This window comes from Rhinolophus hipposideros (genome assembly GCF_964194185.1).
Source record: "Rhinolophus hipposideros genome assembly, chromosome: 5".
NCBI classification, from domain to species: Eukaryota; Metazoa; Chordata; class Mammalia; order Chiroptera; family Rhinolophidae; genus Rhinolophus; species Rhinolophus hipposideros.
Genome location: NC_138051.1, coordinates 67470967 through 67494319, shown reverse-complemented (window position 1 = coordinate 67494319; position 23353 = coordinate 67470967). Strand labels below are relative to the sequence as shown.

Below are 23353 nucleotides of genomic sequence, written 5' to 3'. Positions count from 1 at the left end.
TGAGGGCAGCAGTTGCAGTAAACATTTTATTGTTGCTACATTGTAGAAATTGTACAACATAGCAAGGCTTATTTAGATTCTGTTGATAGGGCTAACCTAGATGTTTTTTAAAGGTTCTATTTTTAAAACAAAATAAGAAAAACAACCTCCATCCTGTCAGACCTAAAATGAAATGAGAGCAGTTTGCAAGGCTCACAGCCAGCTTTTAAAAGAATAAGCAGGTCTGTGCGGAAGATCCAGAAAATTATATGACATTCCAAAGAATTATGAACTTTGAAGTATCTATGGCGATAGGTGCTAGGCCGAGTGTGAATAATTTAAATGCATAAATAAACCCTGGATGTTAGCCAAGCAGTTCAGCTTCTTCTCATTGGACAGTGCAGTGTTAATTTTTAAAATGATAATGTGAAATTATTAACATGATTACTAGTATTAATACCTATTTTTGTGCCCGCTTTTTTCACTGCTCAGCCCTCTTTCACAACCCTAAAAGGTACATATGGCTGGTACTATAAGCCTGTCCATTCCATAATAAGAGAAATTAAGGCATAGAAAAATAAACCAAAACATGATGGTCTCGGCTGACAAGGGTGGAGTTTGCATTGATAAAATTTAGAGCCCCAATCCGTAGCCTTATTTTACAAACGCTGATACAGTGGCAAAGACGAAACCTAAGGCAAAGGGTATATGGGTTATCATCATGGCTCTGTTTAATGGGTGATTCAGTTGAGCAGAGAGCTCTGTACTGTTGTTGAATTTTTGAGCACCTACCCAACTCCTGATGCTTAAAAGGGAAATCCAGAATACGCCCCCATTTCATACCCAAGCCACCCTAACAATTACACTAAAACGCGATACTGAATACTATCAGCTTAGGCATTACGTTGGCCTTTTTCTGCCGGGTTCCTACCTGTTCCTAGTCCTTCCCAAATATCATTATCCCTCACAGTCCAATCTCTCACTTTTCAAATCCCAGGGAACAAGATCCAGATATCATTCTTTGCTTTTTGAATTAACTATTGAACTCAAGAACCAAATAGATTAGCTACTAAGACTTTGCACCTGTGATTATGGTTCTTAACCTTCTAGGTGTATAAGAATTACCCCAGGACCGTGTTAAAAACGCGGATTCCCAGCCTCCCATTCTGACTCAGGAGGCCTGGAGGGAGGCCCAGGCAGCTGCATTTTAACCAGCTCCCCTGATACCTCTGAAGCAGGTGGTCTGTGGGTTACACTTGGACACGACCCGAGAAGCAGTTTGTCAGTCTGTTAGAGCCTCATACATACCTGTGGTCCTGAGCATAATGGAAACGATGGGCGGGCGTCAGGGGTGGCCCTAGTGAGAAAGAGTCCTGTGCCTCTGCCCTTGAGGTCCTCACATGTGCTGTGACTCAGGCTGGAGCTCTGTGTGTGTAAAGGAGCAACAAGCCTTCAGTATTCACACGAGGTAGAGGCACGAGGTACAAAAACGGACACGGCAATGTGCAGTCTGAGTAATTGGCTCCTGAGTTGGTGCGAGTCGTCCATAATTACCTAAGTGTTTAAATCAATTTTCTTCTCCCAGATAGTGGAAACTAGAACATACATTAAACAAAGACCAGGCCCTAGCCTTTCACAGAAATGAAAAGTTTTGCAATGTGTGAGATGCTTCTTTCTTGCTGTTAGGAAGGCCTGGATAGAGTAGCTAAAATAATTGAGCTGGGCCACTTTAGCCTTAACACGTGATCCTTACCTAAAACTTTGGAGAAAAGACCCCTTTTCTCCTTCCTCACCCCCCCACCCCCACCACAGCCACCTAAGCTTTGGCAGCCTTCCAGATTGTTCAGAGCCCAGAGCGGGACATATCCCCTTGGCTTGTTTTCCAGGGCTTACATGACGCCCTTGTTCCCTTCTTGGCAATCCCAGTGGAGCTGTCTATCTCTGGCCACAGCAGTGGTAGTCATTGTTTTAAATAGCTTTGACTAATTTATCTTTCTAAAATGCTTGGAATAGCATTTAGATGCCAAGATACTTGGTTGGGAAAAGAATGTTATTTTTGTCAGAAATACTATTTTAGTGGGTTGTTCTAACATTAAAATACAGAAATGGGCCATATGGTTTGTTAGGAAATTTCCTTACAAGCTCAAATCCATGTGACTGCCATACATGAGTAGGGTAGTTAGTCATTTCCCCACTTTCTCTTAAGGGAGCGCATGGTTCCCGAGTTCTGGACACCTCCCGAAGCTGGAAGGATGCTTGAGCCTGGCCAAGTGCTTTCAATTGACTCAAATGAAAGCCAACCCCAGCTTCATTTGTTCCACGTACCTGTGGAAGCCAGGCCCTTATCTTCCTTTGGCACAGTAATTTCAACCACCTGCATCATCTCCCTTCACAGGTCAGCTTTTTTGATAGTTTTATTTTAGTGATTAAAAGTCCCCAGTAATAATATGAATCTTTTGTTTCAATTCCTTTTACGTAATACTCTAGCCACTTATTGCGGGACTTTGAGCTATATTTCAAATCATAAATCTCTCCTCATGCCTCCTAAAAACGTGGTGGATTTTTTTCTTGTGTCTTTATTTATTGCTTTTATTCCCAAATTATAACTACTGTTTCCTCATTGATCAGAGCAATGAGGTAGCATCATCCCTGGAAAAAGATGTCCTGAGTAACCTACATGAAAAATCAAATGGAGAGAGCCTCTGCCTGTTACTAATAGAAGCTGAGAAAAATCAAATTGATGTTGCTTTTTAAAATACAGAGATGTAACAACCACGAATACATCAAATCAACATAACTTGCTCTTTATAAAAAGGTGTGCTCTTCATAAAAAGGTGTGCTCTTTAGAAAAGGACTCAATGAGTGGGATTCTGGAAGGAGCGGGTCAGAAGGCATGTCAGGAAGAAAGCAAGACCGGAAGACAAGCCTGAGGTGGCAGCCATCCCCTGCGTCAGGGAAGCGTGATGGAAAGCTGTGTAGTGTGGCGCAGGCATAGATTTGTGAGGAGACCTGCCTTCCTAAGCAGGGTACGAGGAATACGATGAATCTGTTCCCAGCATCTGAACTCATAATACCTTTCCAAAAAGGTCGTTTGGCTGCTCATCTTACCTCTTAGAGAATAAGCATATCTGAGCCTCATCACTTTTCTGTGCTGTGGTCGTTTATCATGTTTCATAGATTTAAGAACTTGTGGTTCATTATTTTTCTCAGTGCTTAAAAATGACCCGAGAAATCTGTTAAGATGCAAATTCTAGGACCTCATCCTCAATGATTCTGATTTGTTTCCAGGGAGAGATCCAGAAATGTTCACTTTTAATGAATACACCCAGAGATTTTAAAGGCGATAGTTAAATCAACAGAGCTACCCTTCCCTACTTTTCGCTTTCTTTTGCTTCCGTCTGTCATACTGTCTTGACTCCTTTCTGGCATATTCCAGCACATGTTTTGGCGTGTGTCCTTTGCCCTCGAAAGTCTTTTCTAGTCATCAGTTGGCTGGGTACCCGCTTAAGTTTTAGCTTTTCTCTTGGACCTCTCACAGAATCTCATTTATGTTTCTTTGCATCAAAGTATTACCGACTTCGCAGGCCATAAATCTTCTGTAATTAATTTAACCTGTTCCCTAATTGCTGCCACTGCAGTTACAGATGATGATGATGCTATTCTGAAGGTTATTTGTATACCACAGAAAAACAGTAGCATGTGCTGTATACACAGAACCTTCTGCGGACCTGGTATACACAGAAGACAGTGACTTGTTAATCTATACAGTCTCTGTGCAAAAACTAGCTCAAATTACTGCTTCCACTTTCCATTTGAAGGAAATTGGTCATAAGTACACATTTCAATGTTAATTTTTTTCCGATTTAGAAAATTCCTTTAATGGATATTTACAGACTAATTGCCATATGTCAGGCACTGTCCTGGGTGCTAATGATACAGTGACGAACCTGCCTTCATGAAGCTTCCAGTCTAGTTGAAGAGCAGACAAGAAGACAAAGGGAATTATGAGTGCATAGATGGTGGCACCTAAACCAGCAGTAAATGGAGAAGGTGGGGCTATTAGGGAGGCATCTTGGGAGACTGAAAGTTAAGTAGGACTAAAGGTCTGGTTGGAGGCTGAATATGTTGCCACTAGATTGTTCCTTGATGGTTGGTTTTATTTCAAACGAATATCCAGAATTTATTTTCTTGTGATTTTTATATTAATTATAAAATTGCAATAGACAATCAATAATGAAATAACCCAGTTCACTGAATACCCTGGGTGTTGGAATGGGACCCTCTACCACTTGTACATCGTGTGACTTTGGACGAGTTCCTTGACCCCTCCAAATCTCAGGTTTCTCATCCCTAACTCATAGGGTTGTTGTGAGAATTAAATGAGTGGACATGTGACAAGGCATCTAGTGCAGTGTCTGGAACATAGTAAATGCTCAATAAATTTTAGTGTTCTTCTCCCCTCTCCAACTCTTGAAGTTCTCACACAATTAAATTTTTTAATTAGTCTCTTGACTCCTAAAGTAATATTCTGGTTTCCTGCTGAGCACTCTGACTTTTGCCTTCAAACTCCCTGGCCTCAAAGACTTCGCACATGGGGTCCCATTTTCCCTTTTCTCTATCCCCCACCCCCTATGCACATACTCTTTGTGTGACTTCATTTGTTCATCATCCTTCAAGACTCTGCATAGACACCACTTTCTTCAGGAAGCCTTCCTCGACCCTCTTCACCATATGTTGGTTAGCTGCATAGTAACTCACTGCCCTTCCCCAATGGTGCCCCTGCCCCATCTGATGATTGTGTGTGTGTGCTTGTCTGAATACTCTAGTAGGCTCCACGCCTCATGTGTCACTTGCTCACCTTTTTTTGTCTAGGACCTAGAAGAAAACTTGGCCCACGATAGGTTTCAATAAGTATTTCTGAGTGAAGAAAGAAATTTATCAATGTTCCCCTAATTTTAGGTGAAGAATGTACTCGGTGAATATATTCTAGCCTTATTGGGCTCCCCACTCTAATTTTTTACAGATCATTTGTCTTTTACTCTTTGCCATTTGCAGTTTTAAAAGTACTTTTTGCTTACCTCTTTTGCTGCTTTTCTCCTTTTTGCCCAAGTATATTCTCTGCTGTTTGCGTCTTGCCATTTATAATTATTCATGTTCAGTTGCTTCTTTTTTACAATATGAACCTATGGACTTCTTTCAGTATGAAAAGAACTTCTTTCAGTATGCAAGATGAAGATTTGTCACTATTTTGACTACACACACACACACACACACACATACACACACACCTTTTATGTTTGCATTTTCTTTGAATGACATTTGTGAAACAGGACTTCTGGTAGTAATTCCCCTGTTCACAGTATGTTTAGGGATGGGCCTTTTTTAGCTGTCATTAAAGTAGCTCTTCATCTCTCCAACCCTGTGTTCCTTGATCTGGACTAGAAACCAAATATTTGAAATACATTGTGTTATCACTTGCATTGCAATTACTCCTTTACATTTCTGCCTCCCAGTTGTTGAGGAACTCCTGCATTTTATTCATCTCTGTTTCTTTGGCACCTAGCACATGCCTGGAACAGTGGTCACTCAAGAACTGCCTGTTAAATTAAAATGTGGAAACATGCCTACAGCAAGTATGGTGGCGCTAGGAAAGGCACCACCTTCCAGAGGCGTTGGTGTACTCTCTGGCTGGGCTAGCCGACCTGGTCAACAAGGCTTTGGTGAGCATAACCTTGCTTTTTAAATATTCCCTCATTTCTACTTATTCCCTGTGGACTTCCCAGAAATGTAGAAAATAAGGCTGTTAAACATAGAATTAGACATGGAGAGGATTTTAAGGAGGTGGGTGTTGTTATAAAAGGGCAACATGTGAGATGTTTGTGGTATTGGAACTCTTTAGTATCTTTACTGTGGTGGTGGACACAAAGCTATAGAGGTGATAAAATTATATAGAACTTAATATACATATACACATACAGGGAAATCGGAAGAAGACGGGGGGATTGAATCAATGTCCCCGCCCTGGGTATATTATACTATCGTATTATAGTTTTGCCAAATATTACCATTGGAGGAAACTGCATGAAGTGTACAAGGAATCTCTTTGTATTATTTCTTACACCTGCAAGTGAATCTACAAGTGTCTCAAAAATTTCAATCTAAAAAATGAAAGTGAAAAAGAAAAAAGAAATCAAAGCCGTGAAGGAAAGTGGGTGAAGTAAATGCACTATGAGAAATGTTAGTATAATTTCCCCAATTTTGTATTAAATTTGGTTTTGAGCTTCCTAGTTGCATGAGAAAGTCAAGGCAAAAACGATATGCTTTGTATTCAATCAGTTATTGAACAAATAATATTGTGTTAAATGACTATCATTATCTAATAAAAAATAATTATATTTGAGAAAAGTTGCCCCTTTCTTGATACTAATTTGGAAAATAATTTGCCATATGGTGTGACCTTAATGTGGATTATATGAAACTTAAAGTAGGAGAAAGATAATAATTCTTCTTGGCCTCTAACACTGTTTTAAAGTAACATGCTTTAAAGTCCTGCACTGATTTTGTTCAAACTGTGGCAACTTAATCGCACTTTATACTTGCTTCCAAGGAATGGCTTTTTATGTTGAGGTGCACTGTCTAATTGCATCCTCTTTGGAATTGACCCCAGCTGCTAGTTACTGAACACCGCAAGTGCTGGCCTATTTACGTATGCGTGGCGAGTTTTATCTTCCTTTTGCTGCTGATGAATCTGAGCTTGGGAAGTCCCAGTATATGAAGTAGTGAGGCCAGTAAGTGGCAGAGCCAGAACTCTTTCCACTGCCCTTGCTGTATTGTAACCGGACTAGATTCATATCCCAAAGCCCAGACAGCGAAACCCAGAGATTTTAGAGACTCCCAACATTTGTACTTCTGATTTATCACTTCCTAATCACTGCAGCATCAGGTTGTATGGTGTCCCTTTCAAGAAAGAGAAAGGCAGGAACTAGATGTCAGAAATATAATATCTGAGCTTTCTTGTTTTCATTTTGTGGGCAAAACAAAACATTAAGCATACAATATCCTCTTCCTTTATTGAATTCTGAGCCCAAATCCAGTTCCATAGGACAGACACACTAGGGGGCTTGGAGCTGTTCCCTACCTCAGAATTGGCCTTTTAAGGTTCAGATGCTTTAGACCCTTTGTTTGCTTAGCTCCTGGCTTCTCTGGTACAGACAGTGCCTGGTTGTTAGGAAATGTCAGTGGACAGTAAAGAATCTGGATCTGGAGCTCTGAAGCCAGAACCTCACTCCACCACTAAGAGGCTTTGGGGGTGGAGTTAAATTACCTAATCTGAGCCTGAGATCCCTGCCCTCCCCCCACCCTCACCAGCCCGGTAAAATGGGAGCATTAGCAGCCCTTCCTTCTAAGTTTGTTGTGAGGGTTAAATGAAAATCCATTTTAAATACTTAGCCCTGGGTCTGTCACTTGGTATGTTCATAAATGTATGCTATTATTGGTGTTGCTCTTATTCTTTTCAGTGTGTTACTGAACCCAAGGGGTTCGCCATTTGGGGTGGTCTATCCAAGAGTGAAACATGGTTGTCATTAGGTAATTTCATTTATTTACAGCAAGTAGGAGACAAGGGATTCTTATCCAAAGCTGTCTCCTCCAAACGAGGCTTAACCATTGCTTATATACACTATTTGCTTAATTACATGTTGATTTCACTTATCCAGTTAGCTACACTTATCCAGTTGTGTTCCTTTCAAGCTCATCCTGTTTATAGCTGCATCTACAAAATACTATGCTACATCTTACCATTTAGCAAGAATAGCATTTCGTTAGGAACTGCCCAGACCTTGAGACATTTGTCCTCTTTAACAAACGTGGAATGTTTTTCTCTGCGCTTTGATTTATGTATGAGTTACATACAGTCTTCATTCCATATTATCTGACAGTTGCAAAAGAAGGAATAAGGAGGACTTTTTCACAAACTTCCATATAGTTTGTCTTTAATAAATGTTAAAAATAGGAAGTAAGAATTCCCCTCCACAAATCTGGCAGAACTACAGAGATGCCAAAAAATATATACACATTTTAAGAAAGGAAAATACTATTAAAATTGTAACTTGATATATACCGATAACAAAAGATGAACACAAGTCACGTTTGACTTCTGCAATTACAGGAGGTCCTCAAAGTGGTTACCATCAGCGTCCGGATACGTCTGATTACGGCGAGCTACTGCTTGATCAATATTGACCAAAGTGTCCACTTATATGCATTTTTTGGGCACCCCTGGTATATAGAAAGGATGTTCAAAGAGGGAAGACTTGGACACTTGACATTTCCTCCTTTTCACAACTTTGATTTGTGTCTTTGTGGGACAGACATCTCTTAAAAACTTAAATAACAACCTCCTTTCCTCCCCGATGTACACTTCGTACGTACCCACGCGCAGACTAAGCCAGGGTACATTTCTGTAGAGTCCACCGCTGGGAAAGTGATGGCGGGAAGTGTGCTGTGCTCCTTGTGATAGGGGTGCAAATGCTGCTGTTCGCTCTGGCTGGTGGTGTAGGTTAGAAAGTCTTCAGAGAACACTGTGCAAACACAACTTGCCCACTCGCCTATGGTTTCTTAGGAATCACCTAAAGACTTGGTGAAGAACCATATTGATGCTGTAGGAGCATTCCAAGGCAACCAGCTCCTTGATTATAGTGAACACCTTCTGACCTGGCTCAAAACAACACATGCAAAAATATACTAGACATTATTTACGATATTGGATGTCATTTACCTTCTTCGTCCATAACAACTTAGTATATGTGCACTTATTTACCTTATACCAACACAGATTTTTCATCTTCAAGCAAATAAATGGGCTAAAAGACCACTGTATTCCTGTGGAGATACTGAAACATGTAGTTAAAGGAGACTGGTCAAAACATGTCAGAGTTCTTTTTACTTCAAATTTAACATCAGATGTCAATTTTGCTGAATTACCTTTAAGTCAGTGTCTCTAACTTTCAAGACAAAAAAAAAAAAACAAACCAAAAACGAACAAAAAAAACCAACATATAGAATATTAGAGTAAATTAAAGGAAAATCTGGAGCACTATATTTTATAGCACAAGAATAAGTCTAAGAACCATGAAACTGAATTGAATCAAGAAGTGGCCTTAACTGTATCATCGAACTCAGCAGGCCTATGAGAAGACTCCACTTAACCAATTTCAAAAGCATTCCCACAGGGTCACTGGACAAAACAGAGTCATTATAAGCATCTTTTAAACCTCACCTCACGTGAGTTTTTAGCCTGGGACTTGCTATCCCCATTATTGTAACAGAAAGAATACCTTTCTAGTCCCTGAAACTTCTAGACTTTCTGTAACACAGATACCATCCTACACATTAAAAATGAGAGAGAGAGAGAGAGAGAGAGAGAGAGAGAGAGAGAGAGAGAGAGGGAGGGAGAGAGAGAGAGATTTGTTAAATAAATAATTGTTAGGTTAGCCAAGGGTGGAGAGATATTCTTCTTCTAAGAAGAATATTGATTCAATCTTAGTGTTTTTATTCCATTGAGCAACTGAGGTTGTCTGCTGTAGAACTTTTCAGTGGGTTTGTTCTCACATATATTCCCCACAATGATGGGTTATTCTCGTCCTTTGTCTGCTTACTCTTTTCCTAACACAGAAGCCCTCCTCTGAAATTCCAAACCTTAAATAATGAGACTCTGGTTTTGTAGATTCAGGTTTCCTCTTGCTGAGAAAAAAAAATTCAGTGCTGCTTCAGCAGCTTTCTGGACTTTCAGATTAGTATTTTTAAATTTTTTCTTCTCGATACGTTAGGGGTGGTTTATAAAATTGCAACTGTTTGCAGAAATATCCTGCTGTGCTGTAAATGTTTAATGAGATCATTATTTTAAATCCAGTTTCTGGTCCTTGTTCTTTAATGCACGTTCAGCACAGGGGACTTTTTTGGGGGGAGAGGTGACTTTATATTAATGGGGCACTATTGCAAAACCATCAGTATCTCCCTTCTGTGATGATTTATTGACAATGTTCCTTTTATATTGATGTACAAAGCAAAAGTTTGCAATAGAAACCCATTCATTGGGTTATTCTATATGCTATAGTTTTCTGTCAAAGTGGTCAATGATGACCTTCAAAGAAAATGGTTGAAAAGAATCTCACTCATTCATGGTGGGAAGAATGAGCAGAAAATGGATGCAGCCTGTGTTGCTCCTGACTTCACTGGAACAAGAGGTCAATATAATGAAGACGGGACTGGGGAAACCTGTGCTAACTCTGCTACGGAATCTCAGTCAGTGATTCATCCGTAGGAATGCTTTGGGCTGCAAGTGACAGAAAACCCAACTATCATCAGTATGAACCATAAGGACTTTGACTGTTCAATTAATAAGTTTAGAGGTAGAAATCCCAGAGACGTAGGTGGCTCAACAGATCCCTCATGTTGGGGCACCAGGCTGTTTATAGTGATCATGGTCTTCTCCACATGCTCACAAGATGGCTGCAGCAGCTCCAACATCATGTCCTCATAGGAAGCTGGGGACAGCCAGGGTGACAAAAGAGGTTTTGGGTTCTGTATATGTGCTGCCGAAGCGAGCACAGGTTTTTGGTTTTTGTAATCAGGAAAAAAACTTTTCCCAGAAGTCATCCAGCAGATTTTCCTTTATATCTCATTAGCTAAAACCTGGGTCCATTGCCACTCCTATGTTGAAGGCATTCTGGAAAAGCTATATGTTTATATCTGAGATTAGGGAGATAGCTAGCTAGCTAGCTAGATAGATAGATAGATCATATAGCTATATGTTACTATATGATTTTTATAGTCTCCATAGTAGGAGGAAGACATGGGAGAAGAGGGTTTGAATGACTGTGTCAGTTTCCTTAGAGCAAATTTGGCAATCATTTATTTTCCTAGAAATATGAGAACATCACTTTACAAAACCAAAATAGAACAAAAATATTATGTTGTTAGCTCTTTTACCCCAGCCCTCTGTCTCCTCCTCTATGAAAGATTACCAGTTGACGTCCCAGAACCAAGTCAAACTCAGCACGACAAAACTAAACCCCAGCACCAACCTGTACTGAATTCATTCGCACAGACAAAGAGAATAAATTGGAACACTGCTGGTGATGGTGGTAGTGGATAGAAAGAAGTTGTAGAAGACTCTAATTTCAGTGATTAGCAGTTTTATTTCATTTAAAAAGCAATTAATGGGATCTCTGCTTTGGACAAGATGCCATAGATCTGTTTCTCCCCATTTGCTTCCACTAAGCTCAACTATAAAGTCTGGAAATAGTCCAAGATGCAAGCCAAGGAGAATTCTGAAAGGTGGTAAGAAGGTGAACTAGTTTGGGCTTCCAGGACTAGAGGAACAATACAGAGGCAGGACATCTTACACCCCCACTGAACAGGCTACCCCACCATGGTGTTTTTTGACTCTCAACCTTTTCGTAGCAGGAACCCACATACGTTTGTTCTTCCCCAGATCCAATGAGATGTTCTCTGATAACACCAGGCTAGCCTGGTGGAACTGACTAAGTAGGGTCATCAGGAACCCTGCTGATAACAAACATCCAAGGGCAATGTTCTCTTTCCATACCAGGTCTGAGACTCTTCTTTTCTGCCAAGAGATAAGTGAGGCAGACAGGCAGAAGTAGGAAGAGAGAAGAGACTCAGCTACACCAATGGCCCAGGTTTGGAAGCCTCATTGCTCCCATGGGCTTGAGACTTTCGTCCTGCCAGGAGACACCAGCGAAGTTAGGAGGCGTCAGGGGGGTATCTCTGTACCACTCCCCTACTGAGAGGCACTCAGTGGCCCAGTCTAGTGAAATCCCCTCTGCTTCCTTAGGCAGCACCGGCAGGGGACACAGGGAGCCCCCGTGGCCACAGGTAAAGCAAACCAAAAGGCCTGGCGAAGGTTCTGGAAATTAAACTGCCTTTGGAACTACAGTTAACAAAGTTTGACCGACATCCATGTGCTAAACCTAAACAAAGTGCCTCCCTACTAAAATAAAAGATTTAACATCATAGTCTCCTAACATCATAGGTAAAAGATCTAGGGCACAATAAAATATCACCCATCCTGCTAGGAACCAAGAATTTGAATGAGAGAAGACAACCACTGTTGCCAATACCAAGAGTCTGATGTTGGAATTATCTGGAAAGGATTTAAAGTTGCCATCATAAAAATGCTTCAACAGTAATTGCTAATTCTCTTGAAACTAATGAAAGAATAGAAAATCTATCTATTTTAAAATAAAACAGGAATAGAAGTTATAAAAGAGAACAAATGGAAATGATAGAGCTCAAACTAAAGTAACAATTTTTTTTTTTTTTAAATTGCTGAAAAGCTCAATACTAGAGTGGAGATGACAGGATAGAATCGGTGAACTCGGGGACAGAACAATAGACTTCACCTGGTCTGAACTACAGAAAGAAAATATACTGAAGAAGAAAAAAAATGAACAGTACCTCAGGGATCTGTTGAGAAATAGCCAAAGAGCCATGATTTGTATCATCGGAGTTCCAGAAGGAATGAGGCTGAAAGAATATTTAAAGAAATAATGGCTGAAAACTAACCATACTTGATAAAAGACAAGGCTACAGATTCAAGAAGCGGAGCAAACCCTAAACAGGACAAATACAAAATAAAAATCTATTCCAAGACACACCATAATTAAACTTTTGTAAACTAAAGACCAAGTCTTGAAAGCAGCCAGAGAGAAATGACATATTGTCTATACAAGAACGGCAGTTCAAATGACTGCAGGTTTCTCATCTAGAACCCTGGAGGCCATAAGGAAGTGGCACAATGTTGTAAAGTGCTGAAAGGAAAGAGCCGCTAGTGAAAAGATCCTTCAGGAATAAAGGAGAAATAAAGACATTCTCAAATGAAGGAAAACTGAAAGAATTTGTCACTCACTAGCAGACCACCCCTTAAAGACTGGCTGGAGGAAGTTCTTCAAAGGAAAAGGAATTGATAAAAGAAATCTAGAGCGTTAGAAAGGAAGAAAGAACAGTAGAAAGAGCAAATATATGGGTTCAAAATAGACTATTCATGATTTTTTTATAAATCATAGTTGACAACTGGAACAAAAACTTAAAACAAATGCTAATGACAGCATTTAAACGGGAAGAGCATAAATGGACCTGAGGTTTCCACACTTCATTTAAAAGTGGTAAAATGTTGGCACCGGTAGACTGTTATAAATCCATATGTATATTGTAATACCGAGAGCAACCATTAGGAAAATTATATAAAAAGATATACTCAAACAATGCTGTAAGTTAAGCAATATGGAAGCCTAAATAATCCTCAAGTATGTAGCCCATAGGAAAGCAAGAAGAGAGAAACAGAGTAAAGAGAACCAGAGGAAACAAATGGGAGACAAATAATAATATGAAGACTTATGTGCTAGCATATCAATAACTACCTTAAATATTAATGGTCCAAGTACACCAATCAAAAGGCAAAGACTGGCAGAGTGCATAAAAACGACAACTGAACTACACACTGTTTACAAGGAACTCACTTCAAATTCAGTGACATAGGTGAGTTTAAAGTAAAAGGAGGGAAAAGAGGTATATAAGCATTAATGAAAAAATAGGAGTGGCTATATTAATTTCTGATAAACACAGACTTCCCTCTTTCCAACTCCATGCTTTTTTGCTATAAGCATGAAATGTTTTATGTATGCTTGAGAAAAATACAAGTGGGGAGCATGCTAATTCTGGTGAGTCAGCCACTGACTTACAGATAGCAAAGAGGAAACAGAAAATTCTGTTGGTCAGGTGGCAGGGATGTGTGAAAAGCAAGGCTGAAGAACCAAATCCCTAGAAGGAAGAAACAAATACAATCATGCCTGGGTTTGGTGGAAGTGTGCAGACTGCAGAAACCAATCCCAGTTATGTGCTTGGGAGGTCCAGCAGGGGAAATTCTGAGATGTGATGAGAAGGAAAGACCAGAAAGAGACAGCAGTAAACTCAGTTGCCAAGGAGCTCCAAAGTGCAATTTTGGCCTGAGCCAAGACATTGTGCTGTCAGAAGAGGCTGAGACAGAGCACTGCTGGCCTGGAGAATGGCTAAGAAGCGATACAGGCTGCCGTGTAAAGTTGCCAGGGTGTGCCCTTTGTAAGAGTGCCTGGCCAAGATAGCAAGTGAGGCTTGATTCCAGCTCGCACTCTGTTCACCAGGCCTCACGCCGAGATGCAGCACTGCAGCCATCTGGAGGAGGAATCTCACTATGAGTTTTTCTCCCATAGTTCTTTTTTTAAATCAACATATAATTCACATACTATATACGCCCTATTAAAGTGTGCAGTTTGGTAGTTAGTATTTGCACAAAGTTGTGCAACCATCACCACTATCTATCTAATTTCAAAACATTTTCATCTCCCCGAAAGAAGCCCTTTACTTCCTTCCTTCCTTCCTTCCTTCCTTCCTTCCTTCCTTCCTTCCTTCCTTCCTTCCTTCCTTCCTTCCTTCCTTCTTTCTCTTTCTGTGTCTCTGTCTCCTCCCTCCCTTCCTTCTTTCCTCTTTCTTTTTAAATTCCCTTGGGTATATTCGTAGGAGTAGAATTGCTGGGTCATATTGTAGCTGTACATTTAACTTTTTGAGGAACTGCCAAAATGTTTTTCAAAGTGGCTGAACCACTTTACATTCCAACCAGCAATATAGATGATTCCAACTTCTCCACATCCTCACCAAGACTTGTTATTTTCCACATTTTTAATTATATACATTGTAGTGGGTTTGAAGTAGCATCTCATTATAGTGTTATTTGCATTTATTTAATGCTGTTTAGCATCTTTTTATGTGATTGGTCATTTGTATGTGTTCTTTAGGAAATGTCTATTTAAATCTATTGTCCACTTTTAAATTCAGTTGTCTTTTAGTTGTTTATTTTTAAGAGTCCTTTATGTACTCTGGGTACATATCCCTTGTCAGATGTATGACGTATAAATATTCTCTCCCATTCTATGGGTTGTTCTTTAACTTTCTTGATAGTTTCTTTGATGCACAAAAGTTATTTTTGAAGTAGAAAAATCTTCATCAAAATTGATGAGGTACAATTGATCTATTTCTTCTTTTGTTCCTCGTGCTTTGGTGTCTAATACAAGGTCACGAAAATTTATGCCTATGTTTTCTTCTAAGAGATTTCTAGTTTTGTCTCTTACATTTAGTCTTTGATCTATTTTGAGTTAATTTTTGTATGTGGTGTAAGTAGGTATCCACCTTGGTGATTTTGCTTATTGTTCCTGCTCCATTGTTGAAAACACTAATTTTTTTCCCCATCGAATGATGTTGGCACTCTTGTCGATCATTGATTGACTATATTAGTAGGGTTTATTTCTAGATTTTACATTCAATTCCATTGATCTGTATCACTAGCCTTATGCCAGTACCACGTCTTATATTGTAGCTTTGTAGTAAGTTTTGAAATCAGAAAGTGACAGGCCTACAACTTAGTTCGTTCTCCAAGATTGTCTTATCAATTATGGGTCCCTTGCATTCCTATATGAATTTTAGGAGCAAGCTATCAATGTCTGCACACACTCACCCACACAAAATACCTAGCTAGGACTAAAATTAGTAGGGAGATAAATTATTTGAATAATATTATTAACTAATATGACCTAATTGACATTTATGAAACCCTTCCCCTTAAAACTTCAGAATATACATTCAAGTCCATTTGACACATATGTTAATAAATCATATTCCTAGCTCTAAGGCAAGTCTCAACAAATTTCAGTGGATTAAAATTGTAGAGTTTGCTCTCGGACCACAGAAGAATTAAACTGAAAAGAAACAACAAGGATAGTTAGAACAATCCTTTAAAATCTGCAGTTCTATATAATTAATGGACCAAAGCTAAAAAAATCACGATTACTGGAAAACATTTGAACTGAGCAATAACATGAAACATAATGTATCAAAACTTGTCAGATATAGCTAAAACAGTGCTTAGAGAGAATTTTATCCTTTTAAATGAAAAGAAGAAAGGCTGATTATAATCTAAGCTTCCATTTTAAGGAGCTAATAAAAGAATAACAAAGGAAAGTAAAAGAAGAGTCTACAAATAGTGAATTCTCATTTTTTTTACATATTTGAAAATGCCTATATTAGTCTTGCTGGGTATAGAATTCTAGGCAATGGTTATTTTCCCTCACTGCTTTGAGGACATTATTCTATTGTCTTCTGGCTTCTGTTAATAAAAAGACTGCTGTTGGTCTAACAGTTTCTCTGAGGTAATCTTTTATTAATGCTTGCTTTTAAGATTTTCTCCTTGTTTTTGATACCTTCCAGTTTCACTATGATGGGGGTCAGGGTACTGATTTCTTGTCTTTCTAAGGATTATAATTTATATCTTTTACCAATTCTGGAAAATTCTCAGCTAAATATGGATAAATTATTCAACTTCTCATGTTACCCCTCTCCTTGAAACCCTGAAGTGTCTCCCTCGTTTGTTGACAGTGTTACTACTTGGGACTGTCACAATCTGGTCCTTGCACGTGTCTGTAATTAAGTTTCATATTTTGTCTGCTTGGAAAGCCTCATCACTAAAACTGGTGATCCTACATCTTGTTCCTAACTCAGTTTAATAATCATCTACTCGGAAGCTGTTCCTGAACCTCCTCTTCCCCCTAACCACTCTCAGTTTTGTGTACCCACTCTTTCCAGCTCATACATTTATCACTTGATTGCATTTATCTATTATGTGTAAATATCCTTGCACTAGACTCAAGTCCCCATCGTATTTACAGAGACAGGCATTTAGTATGAGTCTGTAAATGTTTATAGTTTGAATGAATTCATGAATGAGTGAATCAATCAAGAAAGTGAAGGTAAACACTACCAAATTCATAGGGATTTTGTAACAATTAAATGTATACCCTATGAGAAATCACCTGGCAGGTAACAAGTACTAATTTGTTCTTTGAACTGAAGACAGTTTGGGTGTTATTTTGGTACAGTGGGTTATGTACCAAGTTGGTTGTTCCTTTAAATTTCCTTATTCCACATGGCATAAAACATAAAGTTATTTGTGTTCTTTGATTAAAATGAAGTTTTTTTCCTTCTTCTTCTTTTTTTTTGGTTCTATGCCCTTTCTTCTAATTGCTGTCATTCTCAGAGAGAGAAAAAATAGCAAGGCGTTCTATGAGAATGATTGATATAGATTACTAGCTATTACATTCCGTCCATTCTCAGTGCATCTGTGCATGTTCTCCTCTCGTATGCTATCTTAACAGCTTTCTCCTCTTCCATTAGGCGTCTGCTGTAATTTTACCTTATGAGTTAGGCCTTTGCTGATCCTCCTTATAAAATAGCAAATTCCTACCCCACCCCATTCTCTATTCCCTTTTACCTGCTTTATTTCCCCCAGTACAATTGTCCACAAGAGAAATATGTATTTACCTGTTTTATTGTTATATGCCCCCCCATATATACACTAGCCTATAAACTTCTTAAACATAGGAACTTTCCACCTAGAACAATGCATATGCAAGGTACTCGGTAGATACTTACTGAATAAATGTATCAATGCAGGTGACACTAATTGTCATCAGTAACATACTGGTGCTACAGGAGAGAGGCACGATGTAGCCCCTCTGGGCATGGAAGCCTTCAACATTCATCTCCACCTGGGATGAGATTGCAAAACTTGACTGTTTCGCTCTTCCTTAGAACAGACTGCCTAAATGCATGATTTCATTTGAAAACTAAAGGAATCACTTCCTCTCCTGGCAGGCACCTAAACCAAGTTCTAAACTGGCTGCATACAAAGCCCGTCTGTTCTTTCCTGGTTTAAAGACAGTGGCAGTTCCTGCCCGCATTTAGCAAGCTTTATTTTGATTTCTGTTTTCTTTCACTGCTTAAGGACAATTTACATATCTTTTCTACCCATTTTATCATTTTGATGCTGACAAGAGATTTCAATTAGCCCTGTGTGAGCACTTGTGCAAAGAAAGCACCCACTTACAATGTCTGTGGGAAATAAATTCTTCTTGTTTCATAGAAACAAACATGTAAAGCTGTAATTCGTTTCTATATTATGAGAGGGAGGTCCAGAGATGATAAATGACTTGCTGAAGGCCACGTAACTAACTTTTGCAATACAGGGTGATCTAATACCCACACCCCCCAATTCCCACTCAAGTTCTTCATACTCTTCTGTCTGATTTTCCATTAATAAGTTCATTTATGTTTCTCTTACCATCGATGTGTTAATCTAAAGCCCCCCCTCCATTCTTATTTCACTAGCGTGTCTCCTGTCTGTGGCATCGGATGTGTTACCTCCTCAGTCTTTGACTATCAAACTGCTGTATTGATTTTTGAGGTGCCGTCAAGCTTCTCTCTCTAGACTTAGCACGAATGAAAAGAATGGGGTCTTTCAGCTAAGCTGACATTCCAAGGTCACCTTGGTGGCCAGTGAAAACCCATGGCTCCAGAAGTCTGACACGGCTGCCCTGCTCTGGAGGCGCTTGCCTCTGCCTTCTCTTCCTCGTTAGGGACGTGCTGCTCTCACTTGATGCTAAGTACTCACTGTCAGTCACATTAGCAACACACACAAGCTGTGGTAACCTGGTGGACAATGACTACTCAGCACTAAAGACACCTCAGGGAACCCTCTGGACTGAGGGCTCATGACTGGGGCTATCATTGAACTGGTACTGCCTCCTAGTGGCCCAGGCTCCAGTGGCTTCCACGTGGAAAGTGGCCGGGGCCGAAACAGCCCTCCTGGCAACCCCTTCCCTCTCTTTCTGAGTCTTGTCTTCACCTGGTCGCAGTTCGTCCAGCCCCACAGCATGCAGTGAGAATTCATCATCAGGTGCCAGTCTTTTCCGTATTGACTGACTGAATTCCCAAACATGATGAGGAAAAAATTGGGAGGCAGGGGGATAGGGAATATAAATATTAAAAAGTCATTAATGTCTCTGGAGCAGGTCACTTTGAAAAGTGCCGTGTAATTATGTAGTCGCTGTTTTTCCTTCCTATCAGCCCCGGGGCGGGGGGGAGCCCTGACACCTCCCCTTGTAGAAGACTTCAGCTGCCCAGAAAGACCAAATCATCCTCTTGAAGTCATTTATTAAGCTTCCTTAAGGATAATTTCAGATGTGTTAAAGACATTCAGGGAGGTTTACCTGGTTTCTCTGGAAGCTTGTTTTCTAAAAGGAACATGCGTGATCCCAAGGATGTATATGCTTCAAGTGTGTATGTTTCATAAAATGAAAGCTAAATCTGGTCTACAAGCATAACCTTGAGATTACTGTCCTTGGGCCCTTGCTGGCACAGGGCACCCACATGCAGATTTGGGTCTGGGAAGGAATGCCTCTGGGAACTGTGAAGGAATCCTGATGGATCTGTTACACGACGGAGAGAAATCCTGTTTAACGGATAAGGTCGTGCTACAACAAATGAAGAGGAATTTTTCCTACCACATGTACCTGTGGATCCCAGGGCCTCCTCTGTCCTCATGCTATATCTTGTCTCCTCAAGGGTCCCCTCCACCAGGACTTTCTTTCCCAGACAGTGCCCAAATTCCAGTCCTTTCCCTGTGCTATTTCTACCTTTTCCTCATCAGAAACATACCTATCCCCTGTCTGTTCTCTCCAGGCCTTGGTGTACAATCTGATAAAGTATTTCATGCTAAGATTTGAATAGTAAGTCACCACCCATTGTTCTGCGCCTCCCATTGGTATTTGCATTGTAACTGGGGACTTCTGAAGCCGTTGACCCGCCGGGCTTGGAAAACCAACTTATCTCCATATACACACTGCCCACCTCCATCGCCCTCCAACACCAAGGATGATGTGGTTCAGATAGACTGACCTTTGCTTTCCTGACTTCTGTTTGGATGCCCCACAACTGGAGCGTCACTGCAGTGACCAATAACTCCGTGCCCGAGTCCAAGGGCTTTGATCTGGTGCCAATAGGCACTGCATTCTGATACCGATTTATTCATTCAACCCACAAACAGCTGGAGAAGAGGGGCAGCAGGAGAAATGCACAAGCCCTCAGGGAATGAGCAATAGGATGTCTTTACAGTGATTGTGGATTGCCAACAATGGTTTTGTATAACGTGGAATATTCCAAGAGAGAGAGAGAGAAAGAGACTCTGGCAATTGTTGGAAGATGCCAGGCAATTAAAATAAAGAGTGGCCAGAATGTAAAGCACTGGAGAAGAGCCAGGCAAGTGAGCGATGGCAACAATTAGGGGACATTATGCTGAAAGCCTGACATTTGTATTGCCATCAACTAGGTCTTATCCTCCAGGTTTGTCGGGTTTCTAAGAAATTTCTAGAATGTGCACCCTGCCAGTCAGGAACTCCCAGGAGCAGCCCGAGTCCTGTACTCTCGTCCCTACCCTGGCCCTTTTCCCCCCTCCACTTCTCCTCAAACTCTCAAACCCGGTCTGCGATTGCGCCCTCTTGGTCAGACCGGTGTAACCGTCTGCAGGGCAGCACCCCCTGGGCGACGGAGCCTACGCTCTGGCGTCTAGCGGTCCCCGCATCCCCGTGCACGCGGGCAGCTGCGGGGCCGCGCCGCGCTGATTCGCTGCCGCGGAGACTGCGGCGCTCCGACGCGCCCGCCCCTCGCCGCGCGCCGGCTGGTGCAGCCTCAGTCGGTCTGCAGCCGGGAGGCCACCGCGAGCCCAACCGCTGCAGCCGGGGCGCCGACGCCTGCGTACCGGGCCCGCGCCCCCGAGGACAGCAACGGCGAGCCTCCAGAGCCCGCACGATGCAGGCCACTGCCGATTCCACCAAGATGGACTGTGTGTGGAGCAACTGGAAAAGTCAGGGTATTCTCTTTATTTCAGTAATGCATGCCCGCGGCGCACGGGAACCCTGGGACCCGGACTCGGCCATTGTGCAGCATTTCACCTGTGGGACCTCTGCATGCTTTATCTCCAAGAGCTTTCTCTTGGGGGGAGTAAACTTGTTATGTCAAAAATCAAAATCGATGGTGTTTGATGTTTTTTTCTATTTCCTATGTTTTTTGCCTCCCACCCCATCCCTTTGTTTTCTTGCTGTAATGCTAGTATTTTAAATAATGCATCATTTCCCTCCTCCAGGAGCTCTTTTGGGATCCGTGGATCATAAAGTGCCTGTTTAATCCCTTCTCATCCCCAGAGTTAAAATGCTTTCTTATTGTTCCGTGCATCCCATTGTATTTCATTTCTGCCCAAAGGTTGAAAAGGTTGAAATCTGGTAGAACCATTAACTGAGAAGGCTCTAGTGCATCCTTTTAAGAGGGACACACCCATTTCAAGGTTGTTATTTGTGGTCACACAAAGGAGACTGGAGAGGTAGACTAGCTATCGGAATCCTGAAGATGTGATGGCGTAGCCACATATTAGAATGGTTCACTTGGAAATATTTCAGGTTTCTTGTTTTTGTGTTTTTTTTGTGGTGGTGTTTTTTTGTCGTTCGAGTAACCTGTAACTTTTATTAATAATGGGTGTCTATGGAACAAGCGGAGGGAAATAAAAAGCACTGCTGGTTGCCCTGTGGTATAACAGATTTATTTTGAAACAGTCCATATTAGCACTGGGTGTGGCCACCCTCCCGCCTCGCTTGGATTGCTTTTCAGCCATTTTTATTCAGCCTCATACTTCATACATCCATCTCTCCTTTGTTACATTAAGATGCTCTCCTTCACCTTGCTCATTTCGAGATTATGAGGAGAAAGAGATCATTTGCAAGAATGAATTGTGTGTAGTAAACTTAAGTGTTTGTAAGATGAATTGTCTTAATATTTAACAAGTATGATTCTAAAGAAGGTGCATTCGACTTAACCTGCAGGGTAGCAGCATCACTCGGGACCAAGAATATTCTGGAGCAGTTTTTTTGTTTGTTTGTTTGTTTTTATTTTCTTAACCTGGCATCTTCCCCTTGTGATTTTATATCACAGAAAGAATAGGATCTTTAATGTCCCGTGGGATTTTTTCTTTGGTGAATTTTTTAAGCAAAGAAAAGGTAAACATGAACCTTAGAATTAAGAATACATTTGCCCTGACTCTTATTTGCTGCTTGGGTGACAAGGACATTAAATGCAATAGATCAAATTATGTGGGTCTATTGGAAATATAACTGTCCAAAGTAAATGAATCTAGTAAATTTAAAAGCCAGGACACAAGATATGTATGGCAATTCAGAAGTATAATTTTCGAGAATGATGACAATGACATGGAATAGCATATGTTTTATACAGAAGGCAGAGTGAAAATTCTTGATAACGTTTCATTCTTGTTATGTGTTTAGATTCATCCAGTTTGATATACACACTCAGCAACCAACTATGGCTGATATAATATCAAGTTTAGTTGGACATAAAGACATAACATGGTTTGGCTTCAGTCTATGATTGTGGGTTTCTTCTATTCTTACCAAAAATAGATACCAAAAAATGGCAGATTTTCTGTTTTATTTGTATAAAACATAAGACATTATTTCATCACAATCCTATGTGTTTTGGCTCAGTTGACCTTCTCACTAGGGTGTTAAAAATGCATGGACATTTATAATCACAAAATGACACAAAATGCTGTAATTTGTCCATTGAAGACAATCATTTTCATTTCCAATATACAGCTACTTGTGAAGATTAGTGCAGGATCATTGAGGGTCTTTTACACGCAGTGACCTTTGGTAGTCTTCAGCACCACTGATGTCCTTTTGTCAAATAGAACAAAGCCATTATCTTGAAAATTGACTAATAACTAGGTGGGTGGGTTTATAGGCATAAAAGAGAAATGGTAAGAAGTAAATTACTACTACTTTGTCTCCCCACTAGGAGAACTTTTCATCTAAATCAAATCTACAATAAGGTTTTTGTTTAGCATTTTCAGTGTATCTGTGTCATTTTAGTTCCCCTATTATCAAAAACAGTTTCCTTAACCATGGTTGCACATTAGTATTGCCTAGGGAGCCTTAAAAAAAAAACCCCAAAGGGTGTCTGGGCTCTACCCCTAGAAGTTCTGAATCAATTGGGCCAAGCATCAGTATTTTTGAAAAGCTCCTCAAAGTGAGTTTAATACATAATCAGGGTTGAAACCATTGGTGTGTAATAATTATTAGTGAGCCCATCCATAGACTAACAGAGGTCCAGTATGCAAATGATGAAGTGAGTGTGATGTAGGAGCAGCTGCGAAGGCTATTAACAGAAGTCCATGTAACATTGTTGATAATGTCTTCCAGAAGTATTACAAGGAGAAAGTTTTGCTTGGAAAAAAGGAATAAACAAAGTGAGCGTCAGGTTTTCTCCATATTATTAAACATTCCATGGAAAAATTGTAGCCTGTTGCGTATTAAATGAAGACTCTACTGAAACCAATACATCATAAGAACTAGTACACATGCAA

At 40.4% G+C, this 23353-nt stretch overlaps 1 protein-coding gene across 3 annotated transcripts in view; it reads left to right on the top strand.

Annotated features, from left to right (window-relative positions):
• Positions 1–23353, top strand: part of RTN1 (reticulon 1) — a 173688-nt gene that overhangs the window by 129686 nt on the left and 20649 nt on the right. The window contains exon 1 of one of the 3 annotated variants that reach the window (XM_081049747.1): positions 20429–20791. The exons of the other annotated variants lie outside the window; for them this stretch is intronic. Within the exon in view, the coding sequence (XP_080905873.1) occupies positions 20731–20791 (61 nt within the window). The 5' untranslated portion in view covers positions 20429–20730. Of the gene's footprint in view, positions 1–20428; positions 20792–23353 lie in introns of those variants that run through there. 3 annotated transcript variants of the gene reach the window in all.